The sequence below is a fragment of the Andrena cerasifolii genome, chromosome 7 (genome assembly GCF_050908995.1).
Source record: "Andrena cerasifolii isolate SP2316 chromosome 7, iyAndCera1_principal, whole genome shotgun sequence".
In the NCBI taxonomy this organism is placed as follows: domain Eukaryota; kingdom Metazoa; phylum Arthropoda; class Insecta; order Hymenoptera; family Andrenidae; genus Andrena; species Andrena cerasifolii.
The window spans coordinates 14,006,918-14,029,088 of NC_135124.1; the positions used below are offsets into that span (position 1 = coordinate 14,006,918).

At 41.5% G+C, this 22,171-nt stretch overlaps 1 protein-coding gene and 1 long non-coding RNA gene across 2 annotated transcripts in view; one reads left to right on the forward strand and one right to left on the reverse strand.

Annotated features, from left to right (window-relative positions):
- LOC143371373 (uncharacterized) overlaps nt 1–22,171 on the forward strand; it is a 208,323-nt gene that overhangs the window by 169,454 nt on the left and 16,698 nt on the right. The gene's annotated exons all lie outside the window — the stretch shown is intronic.
- LOC143371194 (nuclear receptor subfamily 2 group E member 1) lies at nt 44–21,602 on the reverse strand. Its single transcript, XM_076816145.1, has 9 exons — nt 21,563–21,602; nt 19,783–19,863; nt 18,886–19,047; nt 4,636–4,762; nt 4,117–4,321; nt 3,522–3,641; nt 2,431–2,673; nt 2,065–2,146; nt 44–1,168 (listed from the first exon to the last, which is right to left on the reverse strand). The coding sequence occupies exons 1-9, from the start codon at nt 21,600–21,602 to the stop codon at nt 924–926; spliced, it is 1,305 nt and encodes a 434-aa protein (XP_076672260.1). The 3' UTR covers nt 44–923.

Consider the following 22,171-nt stretch of genomic DNA (forward strand, 5'->3'; position numbering starts at 1 on the left):
AACATTCTTCTTTTTGTCGAATTTAATGAAATTTCTAAAGTATTAAATTAAATTAAATTTCTAGACATGGAATCAAAATTTCTCTATACTTCCAATTTATCCGAATATCCGAGATTTCACTAATACAAATACTATATTATTTACTTTCTGTAAAAAGTATACAATTCTTACCGTGTATAATTCCGGGTTTTTCATCGATTTTAAAGTAACATAAATATTTTCTTTCTGCTTTCTCTTTTTGTTAAAATTCAACTGACTAATAAAAAGAAACTTGCCCTTACTAGGAACATGAATTTTTCATAAACATATCACGTGAGTTAACAAATCAGCCTGTACAAATACAGAAAAGAATAAAATTGACGATGAGAAGTATTATAAAATATTTTGATATTCATCCTTCGATACCCTCGATAAGTGACGCCATACGGTAATAAAAATAAGATTAAACATTAGATTATTCTAAAGTACTTTACAAGCATCACTTATACACGAATCTATTCGACTAAACAATCATTTACAGTCTACCATGCTCTTGTAACTTTCAGTGTCCCGAAAACCACAAGCACCATCGATCTCACAATTAATTCGCCACCTTGTAAAAAGTAATTTACACACGCTACACCGCTGCAAATCATATTGCCAATGAAGCCTGAAGAGTAATTATTTATCTGACACGATCCAATTGAATATCGCAACCCGCCGTTCAAAAGTATATCGCGAGCATCCATCGTTCTGGAGTAGATTACAAATAAAAGCATTATATACAAATTAACTGAGAACACGAAGATCAGAAAATTTTTCGTACACGTATAGTTACAGTCTTCAGCTACAGATCCCGAAAACTTTTCTCCTTCCCTACGATCGCTGGCTTAAAGAATCGGAAGAGTTTTGGAAATCCGCGATGAACGCGCTCCCGCCGTTTACTAGAAAGCCTCGATCTGATACATATCGACCAGCAAACGGGAGATGGGAATTTCGCCTATGGTCTCGTGAAAAAACAACCGTTCGATTGTCTTGGAAGAGACGGATTTCAGGTAACCGACCAAATACATGAGTATCCCGTTTCTACCTGGCTGCCGCAGAGTACGGGACGTGTAATCTCCTAGAATGCATTGGGCCTGGTCTTGTAACATTTTGATCGAATCGATGAGTTCGAGACCCTCCGTTTCTGTGGACAGATTTCATTCGTATCGCTTGGGGTTGAGACGGAATCTTTAACTGACACCAACGTTCAGTAATTATTGTAAGATATAGAAGCCCTACATATTATTAAAATAAGAATGTTTATAAAAGTCTGCCCTGCAAAACGGCAGGTATTAACCCTTCGGTGACAGTATAGGTGTGAGCCGCCCATATGCTGATTTTGACGCTCTGCACCTTGTATATGCAAAATAAATACCTTTTCTCTAAAGCCGACTTATAAACCACTTTTTTTCTCAAAATATTAGATCTGAACAACAACTCTGTAGATTTTTAGCTTCTAATACTGAAATTTGTAAAAGTTACAATTTTTTCAAGATTTTTTCCGTTTTTTGCTCGACATACGGTAATCTAGCATTTTTCCACAAAAACTGTGATAAAATTTCATTAAAAAAGCTATTAGAATACATTCTAGAGACCTTGAAAATGACCCTTGATTTTTTTCATAACTATTGCATTCTTCAGATGAGAATGGCAGTCGTTCAAAAATTGCTCTGGGTGTGAGCCACCCAGGTGTGTCAAAGTTGATCGAAAAGAGAGGTGTGTCAACGAAGGGTTAAAACTGTGCGAGGAGTCGAGCTTTATAATTTTCCCAATTTATTCATTCATTTCTTCTCGCAGAAAATTGAATCAGGCGTTGTTCATTTATTTTAAAGTCATTCTATTTTTTTCCTCACTCAGAAAGCAACAATCTTTGCCAATGTAATGCTCTCTGTATTCCAAGGTATCAATGTGCTTTAGTAATTAATCTGTTATCATCTTGAATATTATAAGAAACATTTAGAGAGCCTGAAGAGTTCCGTGCTGAACGTAGTGTCTCGTTAAAAGATCGTTTGCATAAATTCTATTATAATTCTACGTCACCTGATGTGAATAGCGTCACTGCTTTCATGCATCCGCGTTCAACGGGGTCAGGAGAGAGTTGTCTATAACGGCATATTATTGCCTGAAACATAAATATACGGTGCATCGAATCCAGTACCCCATTTTGCATCAATCAAGGTGGTTTTTAAATCTTTGTCTAGTACATAAAAACAAATCTCGTGATTAATCTGATAACGCGTGATATGGAATGTGGGCTACCTAAATATTCCAAAGGATCAAAAAAGAACAGTGGAAGAATTTTCCCAGAAACTTAATCGCCGTAGAGGGCTCATGTAAGATAATGCGACGCGTTTCCTTTCCTTGCACTTGGCCATCCAAATTATTACAAGTATTCGGCTGAGTTACCTGAATGATAGCTAATTCCTGATTCGTTGTGGCTTCATCTGTCGGTAGTCTTGCTCGTATCTGCTCGTCGTCCAGTAGTCGGTTAATGTTCCAGGATATAGACCACTGTGCCAAATGCAGGAGGAAAAGCTGGGTCCATGACGCTTCCAGTAGCAATAGTTGATCGTTCTTTGAAAGCGTTTGGAAGGGTGGTATAGAGCGGACCCACCTTACAGCCATGAACAGCAAACGAGCAGTAGTTTCCTGGAATATAGAAATAAATCTCGTCTGTCGAGAGAAAAATTTTAATTGGTCTGATTCTCTTATTGGTCATCTTTATTTGGCAATGAGCATTAACGTAAAATCACGTTGCAAACGCTATTAAACTAACGGTTATTACTGTACGAACTAGCAATATTCTTCTAGTCTAACAAGGGGAGGACACCATGTGGTAGACACCGATTTTGACGAGCCTTGGCACGATGGATCTATGTCGAAAATAAGTAAATAGGTGTCCGAGCGTTTCTGCCAATGGGCCTTAATAATTTACATGGAAATTATTAAAAATTTCATAATGGCTGTAGGGTTTTAATGGGTAAAAATCCCACACTACTCTGGCGCCCCCGGGGGATTCGTCTCCGAAGGAGTCGGGGTGCCTCTTGAAGATTTCCAAAGTTAAAAAAAAATTTATAAAAAAAAATTTATAAAGTTTTTTTTTAACGTGGAGAAAGTTAAAAAAAAATTATAAAAAAAAATTTATAAAGTTTTTCTTTAACGTGGAGACATCTTCAAGAGGCACCCCAACGCCTCGAGAAGGGAATCTCCCGCGGTCACCAGTGTAGTGTGGGATTTTTACCCACTAAAACCTCACGGCCACTATGAAATTTTTAATAATTTACATGTAAATATCTCTATTATTAAGGGCTATTGGCTGAAACGCTCGGACACCTATTTGCTTAATTTCGACATAGATCCATCGTGCCAAGGCTCATAAAAATCGGTGTCTACCACATGGTCTCCTCCCCTCGAAAGGTAACGAAGCAGTGCATTACGTATAGCTGATTATACAAGCTTTCAAATTTCTCTATATTGTTGGATACAGTTGATCTTACTTGAAATAGTTCCCGGGCAGGGTCCAGATTGGGTGCAGCTTCCGTCGAATTATGGCTGGCTTCCATTTGCTCCGCGGAATATTCCGTTTCTGGATGTAGCCGTGTATTCCACACGAGTTCCTTGCAAAAGGAGAAACGAACGTACGTTTTCATTCCAGTGCATTTTATGCGAGTATATTAGTTTTTAACAGAAAGCTGCAATTCAAGCATTTTCGTAAATTCGCTATAAATAGTGACCACCAAAATAAATAGACTGATATTCACCAGTATTCCGAGAAAAATTGATTTCGAGGAGAACATCATCTTCGCATATTACTTCATTCTTAAACTATTCAATTATTATCGTAAACATTCTTCCATCCACTTAAAGCCAAACCAAATTATTATTACACTCTTTACAAATTTCACAGCCGTTTACGCAAATAAACAGATTTCATTCGATTCAGAGAAGTTCAGACTACTCGTTTGGCTGTTTATTTAATAATTATCATTGTGCCCTACGGGTAATTTCGTAAAAAAGATGAAATTGTTTTACTGGGATGTAGTTATAAAATTTGCAAAAGGGGGGTCGAGCAAATTGAGCTGAATTACTTACCTGACACTTCTCGGCGGAGATTAGTATTGAAAGAAGGGGCGGCTGCGGTGCCACGGCGACGGTCGGGGAAGCAGAATACAGGGTCGTGGTCGAAGGAGAATGCGACATAGCCAGGGGTACAGGGGATGCAGAGTCTGGTGATGGTTTCTGCACCAGTCCCACTGGTCGTGGATAAGCTGTGAACCTCTGGTTGCACCTGAACCTTCTACAGTCATTATACTTAATAACATTTTTAGGAATCCACTGAACCTAACCGCCATCTAGTACTGTTCGCAACGACATCGTTTCGAAAGGTTCTGTTAATCGAAGATTATCTCTGCGAGCTTGAATGAACTGCAATTTTCGTTAATCAGATTCTGGTTGGCGGTTAGGAACGTTAAAAGTACCACTATTTAAAATTCTACAAATCAGATGAAGTAAACTCTATGGTAGCATATCAAATGCAAGAATAAGAGAAGAGTGAACGAGGATTATATTGGTAGTAATTAAATTGTTTATTTCAGCTGGAATGTGACACACCTGGGGGGTGATAGAACGTATGGGTTGCCCAGATCTGTCCTTAGTCGATCCTTTTGTGTCGACTGTTGATTCTCCGAGAAAATCGAATGAGATTTTGGCTTCCTTGGGCCGCGTTCGTGTTGTATTGCTGGACATTAAGAACGACGAATTTATATCATCTTTCGTTTGACTTATTTTATGGGAAAGATGTAATTATTCAACCTAATGATTGGAGAAATATTAAAAGTATATTGAATGATGAATTAATTTTCAAGCTCATTTGCAATCAAATTCCTACGAATATTAAAATGGTTCACTATGATAGTCAGATTACTTTTCTGATGTAATCGTAAAAGGTCTTTTAGTAGCAGAGTATCGTCTTCGACGGCTCCATTAATGCCACTCAAGTGCTTAGGGGGAGCAGAAGTCCTTATACAGGATTGAATTCAGGGTTGCTGGCTCTCCTGAATGCGCAAGTCATAATTACCTAAATTAAGCGTTAAAAGAAACATCAGTCACTTCACGTAACTTTACCCAAAAATCGCTTAAAGGTTCTCGCATAGTTTGCCGAAGTTAAAAGGCGTCGGATCATTTCTAAACATTGCGGCATACAAATTCGCCTGAAATTAGAAACCTTGCTCAAGGTGGACTCGTACAGTCTTATAAATACACACTATTAACGTAGACTATTTTACTTTCAGCAACGAAGCGTGGAAAAAGAGCTACAAACGTGCAGAATGCTACATGCAACACTTGTTTCTTTTTTAATCCCGAAAAACTAAGCTTCTTAAAACTGTCACACTCGGAAGACCCCTTAATCGACTCGATGTAAAGGCGATTCCTCAGAAAATCCACCTCGGTTTCCATACCCTCGCGGGAGGTGTTGAAAATCAAGATCCCCCGGACGGCCCCGTCGCCGTCGTTCACCTCATTTACACGAGCAACCCCGCGTCTTACCACGATCAAGCTGCTCCCCCCCTCATTCACCCTCTGCTCTGCACAGAGAGGCACGAATTTGCCCAGGACGATCAGGAATCACAAATCATCTCCTAATAGAAGCACCGGCGAGCCCCTCGCTCGATCTCCCGGCGGTTTCCTATTAATATCACCTAAGAACTTAACGGTGGGAGCGAAAAAGTCCGCGCAGGTTGCGCGGAATTGAGTTTAGGGGGGTTGGTGGCGGCGGGGTCGGACTCGGGGGGATGGTGGAACGGCCTGTTGGAGATGTACGAGCTGTATTCCCGTGGCCGAGAGCTGGAGGGGGACTGGAATGGCGGTAGGTAGGTCGACCAGGCTGTAGGAGGGTTGAATCCACCGGGAGAGAGAAATGGGGGAGGGTGAATGCGGTGGCTGGCCGGGCGTCAGCTTCCACGGGGTCTTCTTGGCAAGATATCGCGAGAGGAGGGCGTGGGAGGAGGACAGAATCTTCGGGTAGACACAGGCATACACGTTGAAATATGTAGGGGGTGTGTGGGTGTACGGGGGCACGGGGGAGAGAGAGAGAGAGAGAGAGAATGGAACTGCAACTGGGTGGCAAGCACATCATCATTAATGAGGCTGAGCGGATAGCAGCCGTGGATTCCCACGTTCGCACTGGCGTCGCAATATCTGCGCTTTATCTGGCCTCTCCGTGTAGCATTGGCGGCGTAAGGATCCCTTTTCCCGATATCCGACGACGACAGGATCGCGTGCCTACAATGGGGGATGAGATCGCGGAGAAGGAGGTCAGTGTTCAACAGGGAACGACGGCTATTGTTTCGGGAGTAATTAATGTTTCTACGGTTGTTTCTGTTAAAGTCACTTTCCGCGAGGGGAATATTTTAAGCGTTGATTAGAGTTGCGGGGGAGGGCACTGCCGATAAGTTCTGTGGAATTAATTTCTGATGGTAAAGATGTACTAGCCCGACACAGGAAGATTTAGACTTAGTGTCCGCGTAGATTTGGTTGCTCAGAGCTGTTCAATCAATATCGATTGGTTAGTTCGCTTATTAAACAATTAGTTAGTATTATAAAAATTGCGAGAAGCCTTTCAAAATTCGTCATATTACCGCATATTAAAGCTTACTCTAATGGTCTACTAATCACTCTCAGAAAGACAATCTAAAAGCGTACTAGCAACTATGGGAGTATTACAGCTGCCGATAGAAAATGGACGAAGGATGTTGAGATTATTTAACTTGGATGTGGACGAAAATTGCAAAATGTTCATTAACCAGGAACGAAACGTTTTGCAGGCACAAGTACGACGCGTGCAATCAATTCGAAAGTAAGGCGAGGCGAAATCCGCTTCGGGTCTGTTTGCTTTATCGACTAAATTGGCCGTGCATCGGAGCAGGTACAAATATTATTATTTTCCGCCAGTAATAATTGTTTTTTCATCGGCGAAAAAACAGCGAGAGGTACGTGCTTGTTTGCTCTGTAAGCAGAGCGCCTCGTGGGCCGCGCACAGTCGAGATATTAGAATATGAAATTCATTTTCAAAAGCACCCTCGCGTCTGCTTTTTTACCCCCTCCTCCTCTCCGCGAAATGCTCTTGCATATTTATGCAATTGAACAAATTCATTTCTATCAGCTTTTCTGAACGAGCAACGGCAGAAATACGTGGGAATCCGGAGGACGTTTCAGGATTGCGTGAAACATTGAAATTTTACGATTAATGCGCGCCGGACCGTCTGATTTCATTAAAAGTGCACGAATCGTTGAAACCCATGTCCCATTTTTACCGTACGACGTATTATTCGATACCCTTGAATATAATTCTTAGGAATAAATATTTGGATAATGAATCGAATCATTTTTGCAGGCCTACGTACAGCTTCAAAATATTCTTATTTTACCACAATACTATATTTCTCCGCTGTCTGATTCGCATCGCCGATAGAGTACAGAAGATTGGCAATCAAGCAGCCCACGATTCGACGACGCACGATCGACTGCGCCACGAGGAGAAAAGCCTCTCCGCAACTGCGAAAGAAAATGTCATCGAAGGGATTAAATAAACTTATCGAAAGATCGCGTCGGCTCTGTAAAAAAGTGTAACGCGCGTGGATAAAGAGCATTCTCCGTCGTCGGGGCTAGCAAAACCCCCAATTTCATCCCCCATGTCCGCGTCCACGACGGATTCCACGAGTGACGAGTACACAGCCCTCTTAATTCGCTGGGACAATTTTTCGCCCGGTGTAAGGGGCTTAAGGGGGCGATTTTCGAGTACGTGCGTACTCGCGATCCGGACGTCGAATGGACGCGGGGATTAGGATCGCATGCGCTGGAATGGACCGCGCCCTGTTCCCTTTTCATCCACCCACTCTCTCCCTTTCTCTTTCACAGGGGTTTCTCGCTCGCTCGCTCGCCCACACACACACGCACGCACGGTGTACATCCCGTGCACACAGAAGCCACGAGCCACCGTAATACTCGCGTGCCACGTGTGGTCCACAATGCCAGTTCCCACAGTTGAGTGGCGTCAGGCTATGTACACGCAACGAGGCCAGGTTAGGCCTCGTCGGCCCTAAGGCCTTCGAGCTTTGCCATTCGCGTTAAAAAGGAACAGAGCTGGAAAATGGGAAGATGCGAGTGGTCGAGTAAGAATGCGAGGAGACATGGTTGACTAATGGGGGTGGTTTTCCGACGGTGGAAGACCCCAAAGTCGGAGGGCCAACAAATAATAAACAACGTACTCCTGATGCTGGTAGAACTTCCAGTCTAAATGTGTAAAACCAACCCCCTTGATGATTCTGCTAATTTTTACTTTTACTTTAATCTCCTCGGGTTTTGGGTAATATAAAAAGGTGTCGAAAGAATTAAGTACTTCTTCCGCGCAAACTTATTTATGTAGCTACAGAAAAATCATTATTAAAAGGGAAAATGTTTTCCAAGTTTTCTGAGCTTCTTTTACACGAAATTTCGAAAGTGTTTGATGTATATGATTACAGTGGCCAGTAGAGCGTAGGGAGAGAAGAATAGAGTTGGGGGTTGTAACAGGGGTTACTTGAATCGCAGCCTGTGCGACGCTTGGTAATCTATGAATTTTGGGAAGATTCCTTTTTTGAATGAACTCTTTCATTGCCACAACGAAAGCCCGCGGTAATAAAAGGGTGGACAAATTAATAAACCTAAGCCACGAGTAACGACGAATACTACGTAAAAGGAGTTTATACTTAAACAGAACTTCCCTACCCCTAAAGAACTCGGATCAATCGCAGCCGCCAGAGATGGCCAGCAGTATCCAGTAGCAACCAACAAAAATAAAACAGCGCAAATCAGAGCGAAACGGCGAACAGTAACAAAAAAAGTGTCCAAGGGGATAAGGAGGTAAGTGCACAAGTGACAGAAATAGGACGAGCACACGGGATGCACAGTATGTACGACAAAATTCGACGGTGTGCATACAGCGTGCGTGTGTGTGCGCGTGTGTGAGCGTGCGTGGGGTCGGTGCTCACACGGGCCATGGATCATGGGGCTCACACTCTCTATCCTGCTAAACGGTAAACCGATCTGTGAACATTTCAGCAGTCAGCGATCTCGAAGGCTAATCCTCGAGTGAGTGGGGTTGATACATCGACTACCACCACACCGTCGCCGCCCCCGGTCGCCTTCACCACCATCGCCGTCGCCATGAACGTTTCCGTGCCGTCGCGTTTAGCCGATTGGAGGGGCCAAATTCGCGATTCGTGTGTAGGACGCGGCCGTACACGTGTTACCACTCCAGAGAGATTCATATGGAGCTGCCGTGTGTACGTGCAGCCGAGGCGCGTGTGTCGTTGGACGGATGCCGAAAAGGGGAACCGACCCCATGAACCTGTTTCCTCTCTCCTGGAAAATGCTGCGCCTGTTGCGACGGGACGCCACGCGCTTTTCCCGAGTTAACAGAAACCTTTGTAAGAAGCGAGGATGGTTGAACACGTCATACGATTTCCTGACACGCTTCGCGCAATCGCAATTGCTCAAGTAGTTGTTCTTTAAGAAGTTCCTTGGGGAACAGGCGCCGCTGGAAAGAGTGACCCGAGAAATAGCCCCTTTTTGGGTCCCACGATTTTGGAACTGAATTTTGTGTCAAGGGATATAGCTTATGATGAGACATCAATCGCGACAAATTTTCAAGTTGAGGTGACAATTAGTTTCTGAGATATGAGAGGTGAAAGAAGTGAAAATTCATTAACGCGTCAGCCCATACGCTTCGATGTATAAACTTTTATGTCTCTTTGACGGGAAGTATACATTTTTACGAATGTCGAAAATTATATTGAGACTAGCAAAATATCCCCGCGCTTCGCTTCGGGCCTAAGAGATAATAAGGACTCCATGAAAACACATTCCACCCCTTTTCACCACCCCTTAGGGGTTGATTAGGGCAAAATGCTGAATCTGGGTTTTAGGCATTTGTGTGGGCAACCTTTCGAAGTAAAAACCAAGTTGATATCTAATCAGACCTAAGAGATATTAAGGAATCCGTGCAAATACTTTTTACCCAGTTTCACCCCCTTAGGGTTGGAATTTCAATAAATCCCTTCTTATCGAGCACTTAGGTCGCAAAACGAATATACCCTCCGAATTTCGTGTTTCTAGGGTCAGCAGTTTGGGCTGGACGGTGATGAATCAGTGACACAACGATTATATAAATATAGATTAGAGATATTGATGTATACAACATAATAATATTGAGTAGTCAGTGTTAACACTGGCTCTTTGTCGAAAGTTTAATCTTATCATGCCTGTTGACAATGATAAGTAGCAGTGAATCAGGTGGTTTCGTATTTTTCTGATTATTGAAGCAGTAAGAGTCTGTTTCTTCTACTTCGGTATAGTGGTTGACTTATACTACTAGCTGCGGCGAAGCGTCCCATTATTCCCTACTTTCAAGCACAGAAATGTTACTTTTACATTCACACTGTGAAAGTGAACTGTACCTATAATGCACTGGACGTTATCGTATTCCAAATGAACTAGTAACAATTGTTAATTATTTTTTTCACCATAAGTACTACAAGTGAAACCGAAGAAAAGATGATTCACCATTCCATTTCTTCGTGATCCCAGTTTCTCGATAAAAACGGCACAGAATAATTTTATGTGAAATGGAAAATTCAAGGCACATGAAAATTTATATCACCTACTATACACATACTCCATAAATGTTTATACTTTTAGCTGTAAAACTAAACGGTGCTTGAATGTCCAAGTACAAATGTCCGTTACATTACATCCTATAAAGTTCAGCACAGAAACTGGAATAAAAACTGCGCGAAACACCAGAACTGATGTTCGCTCTGCGAGATGTGTAGATAGAATTCATGTTAGTAGGACTTGATCCGTTGTCTCGCCCCGAAATTGTAGCCCAATTCACGATACGAGTAGGCATGTATGTTATGCAGATTAACCGGAGGGTTAGCGCGTGACATTTCACATATGTTTAAATGAGATGACCAACGATTAATGGGTTGTCCAACAGGATTACGTGCTGGGTAGAACAGAGACAGAGATTCTTAGCCCTCAGAAACTTAACATCCATAAAGGAATTTCGTGTAATTAATAGTTCTGAGGATGAAACTTCATTTACAGATCTTACATAGGTATCCGTAAGAATGGCCAAAAATTGCAAACTTTCAAGCCCCGTATTTTTCAAACAACTTCCAAACCAACAAAATGATGACTTAAACCCCCCCTAATTTCGCGCGGACTGCATCGTAGTAAAATTTCATTAAAATCCCTGACGTAGATTGCGAGTAGTGACCGATGTGGCGTGGAATGGCTCCGCGACGTTTCTCAGCACTGGTGCTCCGGAAAAACTGGGGACAATCCGTTCGCGAATGGAACAGGCGCATCCCTCCGCGATGCATAAGCTCGCGGATGTAATTCTCGCAGTTATGTGAACCGTATCGCGTGGCACGGCACCTCTGGGCGTTAGTATGACAGGTGACGATCAAAGCCCAGCTTAGCGCAACGACTCGTTCCGTCCGCACACATCGCGCCCCCGCCGCAAAGGGTAGATCCGTTCCGTCCTCGTCTTCTCTCCTCTGCGCCAGCCCGTGTCCATATTCCCCCGTCTCTGTGCCTCTCCGTCACTCTCCCCGTCTTCCTCTGCAGGGCCCGCTTTACAGTTTACCGTTTATGTGGATGGATTGATGCTGCCGGCCGCGTGTACGGCACGCCTCGCTTCGTTGCGTTACCAGCCGTCCACTCCCACGCAACCCCCCTTCCATCATTCTCGCCCCTGTTCTATGGTTTTCGCCGTGTCTATCTTTCCACGGCAGTGGTCTACGAGACCACGTCTCTGACACGGCCAGTCGATCGGCCGAAACCCCGCAGGGCTCGATCTTCCGAGGTACCCTTGCTTCGAGCGTGCTTTTCTTTCGGCGAAATGGAGATACGAGGGTCTGGTTAATAGTTTTCCGATTTGTTGCTGGTAGGTATACGAGGAGCGATCGTGTGGATGTTCTTCTTGATGTATTTCTCTTAGTTTCGAGAGTCATGGGATCAGTAGACGTTAGGTAATATCTTCGTGGGTGGGATTTTAAAAGCTTCTTGAATTTCTAGATATTTTCTAGAATTTCTACGACATTATGTCATATTTACATATATATTATATTATTTAAATAAATGTAGTTACTTAACTTAATTAACTAAAAAGTACTGAATAAAAAATAAATAAAGAAATTAAAACTGACTTAAAAAAAATAAAAATGCGTTAAAAAGTAAAAAATCAATTCTTTAAGTCGGCGCCAGAGGTACACAGTGCAAATCATGAGGCGCCGAAATAAAAAATCAAGAGTCGTAAATTAATTAAGGAAAAAAATTATTTTTTACTTCTCAGCGCATTTTTATTTATTTGAAGTCGGTTTTAATTTTTCTTTTTGCGAAACTCAGTAGCAGTAATGTATTCCAATAGGCTGTACTAATTATATTTGTTTACTATAAATTATTGTATGCTTTTTAAGTGAAAATATTGTATCGTTATCGGAACTATGTTTGTATGCTAAGTTTCAAGTCGATCGGATAAGTGGAATTGATTTTACCCTAACAAACTGACGAACTCATACGTGAAGCTAAATAAAAGCTTGTAAAAATGAGGAAAGATTCATTTTTTTCAATGTCAGTATACCACGTTTGTTCTCAATGCCACAATTGTACGGTCTAGATATTTTTTAAGGGTCGAAGGCTTTTGCTTTTCCAGCACATTTTCTTTAAAATTCTTATGGAAATAGACTAGAGTGGTTCCGATTAGTTTCTCTGTCTACGAGTGTAGAAGGTGATTCAACGAATGCTGGAAAGTTAGCGCGTCGAAAACGAAGTGTCTGAAATAATCCCGATTTTGAAGCAGCAAAAGGAGCAAACACTGGGGGCGCGTCGGTTTAATTCCGGTTCAGAGTACTTCGTAGTTCCAGAAAGGGTGGCCCCGAATTATGAACGGAAACAAAGAGATTTAAACTTGGAAGTTGCGAGCCGCGATCGATTGGGCATGAAACGAGGCAAAGTTTGCGGATCCGAAGGCCTCGCCCGATTTGAATGTGTACACTGGAAATGATGTTGACCGTACGGCCATGGGACACTGCGGGGTCCATTATTTCGTTTTGGCAAGTCACGACTTGGCCTCTCGTTCTTTGCTACTTGATTAAGAAAACTTCGATGCAGCCTCACGAGTTGCTGCAACACGACGTAAATTGGCAATCTACAAGTACAACGAAAGTAACGTTCAAATAGCTGAATACATAGCAATTATTACTAGGAAGAATGTTTGATGAAAATCGAGTTCGCGATTCAATCCAAGCCATATATAGAAACAGGTAAATCGTTCCATTTAAACAACACACTTCAACCCCCGGAAATAAATAGAAGAGCATGTGGATTCCCAAAATTGAGGATCAGTACATTAACTATTAGGGTGGTGCGTATTTGGCCCCAAAAAATTATTTTTCACCCTTATGAGTAAATAATGTATTAATTTTATTTTTTCCCTTACATATTAAGGGTTGCTACCAGGCAATGAATTTTGTGCTTTTTAAGAATAAAAGTGTGATTTTCTTTTCAATGTATTATATTTTTTTAACACATTTACTTAACGTTGGAATATTATTACCAAGTAAATTTGTGAACCATCAACTTTTAAAAGTAGCCAATTTATATTTACAAAAGTCAGGTAATGATGTTTACTAGCCAGAGTGGGGGTAGGCAACTATTCTGTAAGGAGAATCCTTAATACAATGACCCTTTGACCCGCTGTGTATTTACATTTTCGGACGATTCTTAAAAAGTGTCAATTTTACATAAATAAAAAAGATTTTAATTTTCAGTTTTCCCTTTTTCGGAGATAATTGCTGAGTATCCCAGTACAAGAGAATACATTTTTTTAATGCGTCGACTATAGTCGAACAGCGCAGCGAAAGGGTTAAACAAAAGATACAATTTTATTTAAAATATTAATAAGCGTACCTAATAAAATTTTAACGAGGCCCGTTTTGCAGCAGAGAGAACAATATGTTAGGGTGCCCCAGGAATATTTTAAAAGTTGAATTCTAAGCACCACCCTATTAACTACCCTATCTTCAGAAATCACGAAGACACATCTGATCGCAAAACTAAAGAGGCCCTAGATCGTAAAACCGCGGCGTTTAAAAATAAATTTCTTCTTTGATTCTCAAAAGATGGTAAAAGAAGCCAACCCACAGGCCTGTTACCTTGAAATCCACCGACTCGGAGGAACGATTCAACGGCCCGGCTCGGATCCTCTCTCTTTCCCTTTACAAGTTACAAATCCGTCGCGGTAAGCCGCTTGGTAATCTTCTGATATCATTTAACGCCATATTTCGCGAAATATACGGGCCTCCGGGAGCGGGCGCGGGGCATTTCAAGTTGGCAAGGTAGACGGGCAGAGCAAATGACACCAGGAGGGATGAATTTCCGTTGAATGAGGGAGGGTGCTGGTACAGGCTGGTGTGAGGGGTTAGAGATCTCTCCTGGTTGTCGGTCGACGGATGATTGCATGCCTGCGGCGGCGGTTCGCGAAGCAACGAGCACCGCGTACATAATATATACCACTTACCGAGTGGTCACCTACGTTTTATGGGCACTTCACAACGCTCCGACGCGCGCTGTCTCGCGATTTTATCACCCCTTGAAGATCGTCGGACGTAAAACGGAATTACGACGCAGCGTTCCCCTTCTTAAATGTGGTATTACACGTCCTCGTAAATTACTCTACTCTATGAATTTGTATTACTTAGTTTTAATGGTGAAACGTATCGCACGCACCCTCGTTTCGATATCCTCCTCAACTAAATGTCTCGTGAGAAATGCTTTTTTTCTGCGAGAAAGTATCGACGGATCAAAGCACAAGCTTCTAATCGCTTCGAACACGTGCGAACGTCACACCCCGTGGAAACTTACCCCATTCTTTTTACGTATCACGATCGTGGCAACGCCGAGCCACCAACCCCTTCGCGTGCAAGATTCATCCCCCTTGATTATCTTGGTGAACTACCGCTAATTTCCAAGGAACCGAGGGCAACCGAGGAGAGCTCGCGACGAGCATGTACTCCCGCGTTTCCACAGATGATGACCGCGAGAGTGAGAGAGAGAGGGAGGGTGGTGAAAACTACCTCATCCCGTGTGGAGCCTCCTTAACGTTAGGAAGCTCTGCCACTAATTGAATCTCCTCTCTTACTCGCGTCTGGAGCCTCAGCAACCGCTGGGAACCGAAGCACCCGTCCTGCATTAAGCACCCCCTGACACCCTGGGTACCCTCATCCCCATCGAGCGGTCTGGTCCGCCCCTGGCTGCCTTTCTCTTTCGATATGTACCTCTGCCTCTCATCCTTCTCTCTTTCTGTCTTCGCCGTCCTTTGAATATGCCCCATCTTCCTTGGTCGTCCTCCTTCAGCCTTTTTTTCTTCTTATCTCCTGCTCCCTCATTCGTGGCTACCTTCTTCCTTTTCAGTCAGCTCCATATCTCGTTCTGTTACTTCACTTGGCTACCCTCTTTCGTAATTCTACTTTCTGTCGGGTTCCTATATTTTTTAGTACTTACTGATTCGTTTCACTTCGTTTCTGACACTTTGTTTCTGAGTCACCTTGGTTCCTTTCATTTAGAAGGAGGATTAGTTCGATGTTAGGTAATTCATAGAGACGACAAGTTCATGTGTTTTCGTGATTTTTTTTTAGGAGATTTTAGACTTTGGCTTTAGGACGGAGTAAAGTACTCGAATGTGTATGATTCTACCGTGATGTCAATTTTCAACGTTGGTTCGCGTGAAATATTCGCGACAGAGTTTTATTAAAATCCTTTACACGTTTTTACAATTTGTGTGATCGTATCTTGAAAAGATTGGCATGTAAAAAATTTAATGATTTAAAATATTAGAATGGTCTGTGCGAAATATTGATCTGTAACCATTATTAAATTGCGTGACGAACTATATCTCACGGTTAATATTGAATGAGAATGATGTGTTATTGTTTTAGCGTATTTAGTTGAAATATCAAACCAGGATTATACAAAGTCGCGCGTTTGTCGATGTCAAATCGGATTTGCCACGTCGCGCAGAATACAACGCCGAATCGATAACTGTTATAAAGCGTTTGAGAGTGTTGCCGAAATTCCGAAAGTTCACAATTTTTCGGGCATATTATCAATGATTTCTCTCCTTGCAACGAATCCTGATCAGATAATGGGACGAGTAATACCAGTGATTATCGTTTCATTGCGATGCACTCGTTCGTAATTTCGAAAGCAACACGATGTTCACGGAGTAACGTGCAAGGAAAACGATCAAATTTACAGCAAATAGACGTTAATTACCATTCAGCTCCAGAGGACATAATGTAATGCTGCGTCGATGGGAGATTACGCGTTTTCGAGCGATTAATTAATTAAACGGGAATGGTCGATAACGCTTATCGAAAAGTGAACACACTGCCAGTAGAAGTTCGTGTAAATCGTCTATATTTCGCGGGTAATCCAAAATTATTTGACTTTTGGTTGTTCGTCTAATTTTAGACTATTTAGAAAAGATGGCAGAAGGGATGTTAATTTTTGCGATTTTTTATTGAATCATCGACACTCGATAAAAGCTTTTCAGGGCTTCGAGGCCTTTTAATAAACAACTATGCTGTAAAGAAAATTTCCTAGCGTGGTGCATACAGTTTTAGAAAACATTGCTGTAAATCTGAATTATCTTTGAGGAAGTTATTAGTTGTTGTTTATAAAGTAATGGTAAAGAAGAAAGTTGGACATTAGTAACGCTTCGCAATAAATTTCACGTAAACTACATTAGCTTCGTAATTAATTTTTATGCGATAGTGCTGTTTACGATTTTTCTTTCTCATTAAATTGTGCGCCCAAATAATTCGTATGTGTCGCAAGAAGATATCAAAGTGGAAGTGTCGAGTAACGATCAAATGAGAGATCATGGGAAAAGCGAAACGTGGCATGATTCTGCGGAAACATTATTAAGTCTCCACGTTCGAGGTGCCACTATTGAAGTCTCTGACACTGTCGATTAATACAGGCACATAGGATAGCGTGTATATCTTGGCAGAGCAATTTGTATCAGACTTAATTTGGATTAAAAACTGAATTATGTACAAATACATGTGGACGAAGCAATTAATAAGATATGAATAATTTTAAATTTACATTGAATTCAATACAGACGACAATTTCAATTATATAAAATATGGAATTGAAATTTTAATGAATGTAGTTCAATTTTGGAAGAAATACAAAACTATATCGTCATTCAAAAGCTATTTTCTTTAAAAATATTGTTTACTTCTAAGCATCTTCAGTAAATTAAAAATTATTAAAATGGAAGTGCTAAGTGAACAGTATAATTTTGTTAATCTTTAACAGCAAACACTGGAACTCGTGGACAATAAAAATATGTTATCCAATATCAAGTTAATTGATCGAGATTAACTGAAACATTTCTGTATATTGTATGTTAGGTGTTCCCCCAGATGAATGGTGTGTGAAACCAACGACAAATAGGCTACTCGATTTCTGTTTTACTAGGTCCGCGAGAACGTTTGCTTAGGAGGGTTTGGTTGGCCAATAGTTAAAGCCACTTTCTTTGTGGCGCACTTGTGGTCCGATAGGCTGCGACCCGTGAAACCACGCAAGAATCAAGAGAGTGAGTTCAATCTCCAATCTGACGTACCTACTAAATTGACAGAGCTAATTTCCACTCGTGTTCAGATATTGAGAGGCATAGTTCAGGGGAGCCGGGGAAACTTCCTCCTACTTAACTCTTAAGATTTAGGTCCACTTAAGTCTTCTAATTACTTATCTACTGTCGTGAGCTCTCGAAAAGAAGCGTCTTTGCGTATGCGTACAAAATTTTTATTATTGCCTCGAGTATCCGTTACATTCACAGAATTATAATAGAGGTAAAAGGAATGGAGACCATTTGAAATCGCTCGGTAATTACATCACTGGTCAGAGGTCAAGGATATACTTTGGTACATCCTTATTGAATTTCAGCTGTGAAGGTTCCGTGTCAGATATCTAAACCTTTAATAATTTCACAGTAATATAGCAAATCTATATCTCATATTCTGAAAGTTAAACAGAACGAGAATACGAAGAATGCGAAGCATTAAAAAAAGGTTGAAACTAGAGGAAATATCATTTTGCAAGACTTCGTACAATCTAATTACACCTTCTGTAATTTCCTTTACCATTAACACGTTCCAACCACTCTGTCCCCAATAATATTCAAATCTATCATTTAAATCTCTACTAAAACGGCAAGAGCAGCACATAGCCAATTAACAAAATTAAAAAGAATATGAGATCGCAAATAAAAATATACTCCGCAGAACTTTATACACAGCAAAAACGGATTTATTTCGCGCCATAGGTACCTACGACATCGATATTTCAATTATTATTAGTTTCTGGAATTTGCGATCGTTAGCGTGCACGAGAAACCAACGTGGTCGCAGTTGGTGCAGTGCAGGTGGTACACAGAGTGAATCGCAGGTGGAATAAGTCTACTCGCGCGGCCTATTTCTTTTACCTCTACTGTAATTAACAACGATGCAGAGTTAGCAGGAAAAGGACAGTCACTCGCAGCCAGCTCTGCTGGAATTCCCGGGGCCCTCTTCTTCACAGGCCGAGTGCCCCATTAGAACCCGGGTGTCCTTTTATATCGTAGGATATTTCTCTCGCGCGTAGGGCGCCGCACACCTATGTTTATAGGAAACCGTTTTCTATAGGAGACGCTTCTGAACTCGCGATGCCATGCAAACACTTCCGTCTGACAGTCGTATCACTCACCATCCCTGTTCATGTTGACGGCGAAACACTTAGCAAGGCGGCAAGCACGGCATTGGTTCCTCAACGTCTTGTCGATCGGACAGCACCCTATCATATCACCCTTACCCTTGCAGATATACACCCGATTGCTGTGGATGCTCCTCTTAAAAAATCCTGAGCAACCTGGGGATCACAGAAGGTCGAGTGAATGGTAATGCGAAGTGTGATCGGGTCCGAGCTAATTCTATAAGCAAAAGAAATATCGTCGCTGTCGAGAACAGTATTTTGAGTTAGTACTACTCTTAAATCTGCAAGTGTTGGAAGAAGAAAATGCGCGGTTCAAGTGTACGTTGAATTTCCATGGCAGTTATTGTATTTTATTCATTTTTCTATTCCGGGGGAAAGCAGTACGTTGTTGAAGAAAAGTGACCATGCTTCTGGTGGTATATTAACTTATCAAAGCAGTAACATTCATTGAGAACAAACTTGTTCTCTTGGAATTATCGTGGTCCTTTGCAGAAGATTTATTTTCTTTGCAAAAAGATACTTAGTATATTGTCAAAGAAAATTTTCAACCCTGGCTTTTTATAATAAACAGTAATGTTCTTGTTTACTTAGAAGTTAAAAAGTTAGATGGATAAAGGATCTGAAGTGACTAAATAACTCGGACTATACAGATTTGCAAAAGAAACTCTAAGGATTCTGTTATTTGGCTTGAAAACGTCTACATACTTTATCGGCTTTAAGTGGGCTAATTATTTTTATAGGAATATGCATGTGAGGGATGCAGGGCGTGCACGAGTGGAAAAAAAACATTTAGAGTCGTTATTAAAGAGTCTCGATTGAAAAAGAATCGTAGTGAACGAATCTCTTAATTATTGCAATGTAAATTGAACCGTAGTAGAGATTCATAATTACCGTCGCAAGTGTAGACGCCGTAGTGTCTTCCGGAGCTACGGTCACCGCATACATTACACAGTATATCAAGTAATCTGTCTCCTGTAACAGAAATTCCCTTGATATTTAGTCAGCTGCTAATCACGAGAGCAGAGAGAATCATAAAAGCTTCAGTAATATGATTTTTGGTATAATCATGGCATCTGGCCAGATGAAATTTTCTACAAATGGAAACGCGACAAAGTATAAGTTACAATTAATCGTACTTAAATTTTGAATTATTACAACTACTCCTAATATATTAAAATACATCGAATTATTGCTAAGCTTTGCAAATGTACGATTGCTACTCGTAATTAGTATCACACATAGAACGTTGCAGCGAAGACAGTAGAAACGTCGTCTAATTTTCAGACGCAGTAGAATTGTTCATTGATGGTCAGACGCAGTTTGAACATAAAATTAAACGAACGAATGCATTGCTACGTTTCATTTAAACTAACTTTGAAAGGATATTTAAATCCGCGATTTAAAGGGTTCGGAATTTAGAACGTTAAAAATATATGGACACATATTGTGTTTTCTTAAACTACAAAATGAAGTACAAAGTGGAAATTGTTAAGAAATCTAATTTCAAGTGGGATTTACAATTTCTCTACTTTGAAATTAATGAAGATTTCTCAAGGCGAGGTGGGAAATCGGTTTAATGAAACAAATTCGTTGAATTCGTTTGTGACTAACGAGAAACAGATTTACGTACATCCACGCGTCTGACTCTATAAGGGGGTTTCTACTTAACGCGCATTCCACGTTCGCAGCATTGAAACGATCCTACTATCCCTACAGAATTATTTCATCCACACACTTACAATTTGCACCATGTTCATTCTTAATCCACTCCAAGCAAATTAATCACGGCAAACGTCCTGTTTTACAATACGAATTCCTGTCCTGCCATCGTGCACTACAACAAGTGTTCCCCGTTATTTAAAATCGAGCGTTCCGCAACAGATTTGATCTACGAGATTATAATTTAAATTGACAGACGTTAAAGAAGCAGAAATAAAATAATTGAATTATTACAATGTTCTTGATAAATTTTTTGCTGAAAATAGAATCCAATGTCTCAATTTCAAATAGAATCTCAGTTGTCTTCAATGCACAAAAGTCTTTCTTTTTTAGATAAAGGGATAAGCATGGCATTATAATCCACCCCGGTTGCAATCAACTGAATTCTTGTACAGGGAAAGCGGGGAACTTAAAAACGTGAAAAGCTGTCGGAAATAGGCGTCCGTAAGAAAGCGAAGCGGACCGCAAGAAGAGCTTGAGCGTTAATCTGTTCTCCCCCTTTTCGGAGGAACCCTAATCGCCCTAATGATCCGCGGCAAGAAAAACACGGCCATGCCTAAGCCAACCAAAGCTTCCGTTTCTGGCCTGGGGAACCAACCACCTTCTTCTCACACCAAAAACCTACCGACCTAACCCGATCAGGCGAGTTACTTCAACCCTAACAGATTACCTCCTTCGACGTTTACACTTACACCTGCACCCTATTGTCTTATATCCTACACGACGATTAGGCGCAAGTGATTTCGATAGGCAACGAGGCTGCCAACTTCTCCGGTTCATTCAGTCTCATTGATATTTTTTCCCACACATTTTCACGTTGCAAATTAAGCGACTTCTTTCGTGGCACAGTATGACTTAAAAGAGTGACATTTTATTAATTTCACTTTCATCTTCCAAATCGAACAGCAATATCTGACTTAGGAGGGATTTAATAAACTTCGAAGGACTTCACGATCCTTTTTGCTGAATCGAATCTCGTACTCTGCAGGCATACCGCAAATTAAAGGTAAATTCAATCACAACAGACACGATTAAACACACCACACTTAACGAACAGCAAACGAATGATTTCATGGAAAAGGTTCCGTACGAATAAAAGCACTGAGCACTTACCGCAGCAGTCGAAGAAGCTTCACTAATCCCCTCGCATAAACCAACAACAACCTGCAAAATCTTACAGCCATACTCATCTCATCCCCCGCAAACCAATCACCAATCTCACAACTCAACCACATGACACCAACGCAACCCCTACAGCAATCCAACGACCAACAGTCCACAAGAATAAGGGAATTCCCGCAAACTAACGAAACACCAAAGACAAGCATGGAACGATCCAATTTGTGCACACTCGCGGAAGCAGGCAACCGCGAAGAAGCCAAACGGCAAAGCCCGTCGAGCCACGATTCGGTGGCGACTTTAGCAGTCGCCTGGAGGTAGCGTTTCGTAAACGAGCGGACTCGAAGAAAAGTAACACGTGGCCACTGTACACAGAGCACCGGCGTGCCCGAAGGGGACTCGCGAGCCACCCCTGTGTGTATAACGCCGACGGTAACAGACA

Coding starts and splice junctions, on each gene's coding strand:
- LOC143371194 (XM_076816145.1), bottom strand. CDS start 21,602: ATGCCTGCAGAGTACGAGATTCGATTCAGCAAAAAGGATC. Junction 19,864..21,562: donor TCGATTCAGCAAAAAGGATC/GTGAAGTCCTTC, acceptor TTTCTGTTACAG/GAGACAGATTACTTGATATA. Junction 1,169..2,064: donor AGTGACGCTATTCACATCAG/GTGACGTAGAAT, acceptor ATCTGTCCACAG/AAACGGAGGGTCTCGAACTC.